A 4695-nucleotide genomic window follows, 5' to 3' on the forward strand; every position below is an offset into this window, starting at 1 on the left:
GCTATTATTTTGGCTTGGCTAGACATGAGTACGCACTAATACTATGTTACACTATATATGGCTATGTACAATGGTGGAACCAGGAATTTTGACTAATACTCCCTGCTGCAGCATGTAGGAAGCCGAGGCAGAAGCTGTCATGCAATGGTTGTATCCGTAGTCTCAAAATAGTAAATAGTAGAGCTGATTCTTATATAATCATAATAAGGAGATCAGACAAGGCCTGTGCATGGACAGAGAGTTTCATGTTTAGACAGTAATCTCGGAAAAGCTCATTTGAACATTTCTTGATGCAAACTTGATACGAAACAAAACATGGCCTCAATTCGTATGTCTCCATAGTTATTTACAGGAGGGCAGGCCGAAGCAGCAAGCTGAGAAAAGCGAAAGAAAAATTTGCCGTACACTACCCAAAAGCGAAAGCACATACTACACCACCACTCGTACACACCGCTCAGTTCTTCTGAGTCTGACATGCATGCCCTATGCAGCGTGGTCCTACTACACGTCCACCCCTTCCACGGCCTCTTTGACCGCGACGAAGTCGTCCATCTCCTTCTCCCCGGAGCCGGCGCTGTCCGCCGGACTGCCGGCGGGCGCCACCGCGGCCGGCACGGCGCTGGGCTTGTACTGGTGTCGCCTGGCGAAGACGAGGAACACGGCGAAGTTGGCGACGCCGAGCACGGCCAGCATCCAGTAGAAGAGGTCCAGCCTCCCGCGGTCCAGGTTGTTCCGGATCCACGCGCCCCGCGTGGCGCCGTCGACGGCGAAGACGAGGAAGCTGCTGAGGAAGAACCCCATGGCGAGCGTCACCAGGAAGAGGCCCGTGCTCATGGACTTCATCCGCTCGGGCGCCTCGCGGATGAAGAACTCCAGCTGCCCCACGTACGCGAACGCCTCCCCGGCGCCCACCAGGAAGAACTGCGGCACGAGCCAGAACGCGCTGATGGCGACGTGGCCCTCTCCGACGGACGCTTCGCGGCGCTTCCGCTCGACGAGAGCCGCGACGGCCATGGCGGCGACGGAGAGGACGAGCCCGGCGCCCACGCGCTGCAGCGAGGTGAGCCCCTGCGGGCGGCCCGTGAGGCGGGCGGCCAGCGGCACCAGGAGGCGCTCGTTGAGGGAGGTGAAGAGCAGGATGGAGACGAAGAGGAACACGGAGAAGGACCCCGCCGGGACGGTGAACCCGGAGCTGGCGCCCGGGCGGAGGCGGCGGTCCATGCGCGTGGCCTGCTCCACGGAGAAGGTGGTCATCTGGGAGTAGACCGTCCAGAAGAGGATGCACGTGGACCAGATGGGCAGCAGCTTCACCACCATCTTCACCTCCTCCACCTCCGTCACCGTCGACGCCACCGCCGGTGCCGCCGGCCCCTTCTCCGCCGTCGCGGCGGACAGGTCCGCCTCCACGATCGCCGCCTTGTCAAGGCACCTGCATCGTCCACGCACGGTACAAAAACCGATCAGCTGCCGATCGAGCACGTACATACAAGACATCATACACGTACACACACGTGATAGACTGACACGAGTACACGATCGACACAGTACATGTCGTTACATCATTAGGCCGGTGCACGGCGCGGCGCACCGATGCGACCATTCATCCGCTACACAACAGTGCCCGCACTGATTGCAGTCCGGGTGTGTGCGTGACCCACACACCCCCGCGCGTGTTGTCACGACTCGACAGGCCGGAACCGGCACCACGTCGGTCTCAAGAGACTCAGCCGAAACAGTGCAACAAGGCAGGCTCACGCAGCACGTCTGCTACCTGTCTAGTAGATCTCTTCTTGTTTTCAAAAAAAAAAATCTTGGTATCAATCGCGCGTGACGGCATGAGGCTCTGTTGCTCTATTTCGGAGCTTTTTGCGTGCTATGCTGGCAACCGTCGTGGGCTCTTTCGCTACCGGTTCCAGCTTCTCCCTGTCCATCCCAGCCGTGACACTGGCACGAGCGGCAAGACAAGTGGCATGTGCTCGGACTAAGAATCGACTTGCCAAACTCGCTCTGAGCCATGCCTTGCCTACACTTCCTTGCTCTCGGATCCGATCGCGTCGACGACGAGCAGGGTCAATGTAGCCGCGGAAACTCCATGTGGCTGGGGCTCCAACCACGACGTGAAGGTGAAGGTGAAGGTGAAGGCTCAGAGCCATGCCCTATTTTTCTTGAAATGAAAAGATGCAAATGACGCAGCAGCGACCTGGACGAGATCGGCAGCCACACGCACGCAAGCTGCAAGCCTGCAACTGTACTATAGCTCGTACCAAAAGCACATGATCATGCCACAGAAAACTTCCATGGCCGGTTTTATCATTGTCCTTGCTGTGTTCATGATGCAGCCAGCGACAGCGAGGCATGCATCCCAACCCAACGGTAAGGTTTTTATTCGCTTCGATTGAGCTACTACCACTGCGCTGACCGGTTCACTTCAACCTAACACAGCACGTGTGATGGATGCATCATATCGCTTGCTAAGACAGCATCACCGAGCCTAACACGAGCGTCAGCCGCCGCGATGCGCATCTCGATCGATCACTTGCTAGCTGCCAAGACAAGGACATCGTCGCCGCAAGAAGGGAGAAAGGGATCGAGGATGTGTTGGTTGCGTTGCGCTGCTTACCTGAGCCTGTCAGTGTGGGCGACCTTGGCGGCGTGGAACCCGTGGAGCTCGGCGGCGTCGGCGGGGAGCGGCAGGCGCCGCTTCCTCCAGGCCGCTGCGAGCACCCGCCCGATCACCGTCAGCGGGCTGCCCTGCGGCCGGCGGTACCGGTACCTGGTCGTGCCAGCGACGAGCACCGCGACGGCGAGCAGCATGGCCGCGGCGGAGACGCCGTAGCCCCAGCCGCGGCCCACGTGGTCCTGCACGTACACCAGCACGGTCACCGCGAACAGCGACCCCAGGCTGACGCAGAAGTAGAAGCGGTTGAAGAAGAACACCATGGCGCGCTCCTCCCGCGGGTCGCTCCCGTCGAACTGGTCCGACCCGAACCCGGACACGTTCGCCTTGAGCCCCCCGGCCCCCGCCGCGATCGTGTACAGCGCCGCGTACAGCAGCGCCAGCTGCCCGCCGCTGGCCGGGACGCACTCGTGCCCGCGCGGGCCGCGGGCGTCGGCGCACGGCGGCGGACGCATGCTCGGCACCGTCGTGTCCACCGTCAGCAAGCTCACGCCCTGCGTCAGTCAGCATCTCTCTGTGTCAGAAACCGCCGGCCGTGCAGTGCATGTTCTCGTCGTGATGACTAGTAAGTAGTAAGATTATTGTTTGGGTGGCTGCGGGGACGTACGGTGGCGGCGATGGTGGCGGAGATGGCGATGGTGAGGTAGCGGCCGAGCTTGGCGTCGGCGAGGAAGCCGCCGACGAGCGCGAGCAGGTTGAGCGTGCCCATGAAGTTGGTGACGACGTTGGCGGACCTGGAGTTGGAGAGGTGCAGCTCGCCGACGAGGTACGTCACCAGGTTCATCGAGATGCCCATCACGCACACGCGCTCCGCCAGCTCCGTGCCCAGGATCAGCCCGGCGCCGAGCCACCCGCCGGTCCGGGACTTGTCCGCCGGGTTGCCCCGGAAGTCCACGGCCTGCCCTTCGTCGCCGTCGCCTCCGTGCCCGCCGCCATGGCCCCCGGCAGAAACCTGAACACACGCACGTTGTTGTACACACATCAGAACCGACCAACACGCTCGAATTGAAACACGAGACCGGCCATAAGAGCGTGCATGAAAGTCGTTACCATTGCTGGCGCGGTGGCGCTGTGCTGAGACTCCTGCAGGCTGCAGCTGCCTCTGTTAAGCTTGCGTTGTGAGCTGTGGCAAGTGCAGGGCTGCAAGCAACAGAGGACGAGCAGGAGAGGAACGTTTGTGCTGCGAGCTTGCCGAAGAGGATGAGGCCGGGGAGAGGATTTATAGGGCGGGCATCCACCACCACCAGAGGAGGGGTGGCTGCTGCTGCACTGCTCGGGATGCGTTTTTCTTTTCTTTTCTTACCTCCCACCCCACCCCCCCAACTGCATTTGGGTAGCGTGAGGTGGCCAAGGTGAAGATGATCACGTACGGCGCAGGCAGCGAGCTGAGGACGGGAGGAACTGTGCTGCCCGCGCGTTCGGCCAGCGGGAGCGGACAAGTAGGCGGGGCGGCGGCGGTGACCTGGCGGGTTCTGTGGCGGACGGCGGCCCGGGCAAAATCTCCGGTACGTGGGACGTGGCCAAGGGGAATTCTCCGCCAATGATTGCAGCTGCGGATCCTCTGCGCGTATGCTCGTTTCCGGCAAGGGTATGGTTTGGTTTCGGTCGCTATCTCTACGCATTGTCGGCCTCGGAAGCCATCTAGTCACGTCTAATTCTAGCCCCATGTTACCCAACGGTAGCTTCACTGAAGTCTTATGTGTCTAGGCATAACGATTTTCGTTCACGATGCTGTACTGGAACAAGACGTGCCATGCGTCTTGTTAAAAGGCGGATTATTTCTTGATTTGGCTAATTGTTTTGGCTCATCAAGCGGAGGGACATGACACTTGCTTCATCTTTATCCTTGGCCGTTGATGTCTCGCCATCAATGGAAGACAAGACACGGCACAAAACCTAAATGATAAGCTGCCCGGCCATCCGTTGCTGATTAACTGATGAATAAGTAAATCCTACTATGATGGTGTATGTATCTATCTGTGGCTTGATAGTTTCCAAAAGGAGATACACATGCACTA

At 59.6% G+C, this 4695-nt stretch overlaps 1 protein-coding gene across 1 annotated transcript; it reads right to left on the bottom strand.

Annotated features, from left to right (window-relative positions):
- Positions 1-298: 298 nt before the first annotated feature.
- Positions 299-3972, bottom strand: LOC112894941 (protein NRT1/ PTR FAMILY 6.4). Its single transcript, XM_025962796.1, has 4 exons — positions 3728-3972; positions 3285-3629; positions 2621-3171; positions 299-1429 (listed from the first exon to the last, which is right to left on the bottom strand). Exons 1-4 carry the CDS (start codon positions 3728-3730, stop codon positions 502-504), a joined length of 1827 nt encoding a protein of 608 aa, XP_025818581.1. The 5' UTR covers positions 3731-3972; the 3' UTR covers positions 299-501.
- Between the last annotated feature and the right edge of the window lie 723 nt (positions 3973-4695).

The sequence above is a fragment of the Panicum hallii genome, chromosome 1 (genome assembly GCF_002211085.1).
Source record: "Panicum hallii strain FIL2 chromosome 1, PHallii_v3.1, whole genome shotgun sequence".
NCBI lineage: Eukaryota > Viridiplantae > Streptophyta > Magnoliopsida > Poales > Poaceae > Panicum > Panicum hallii.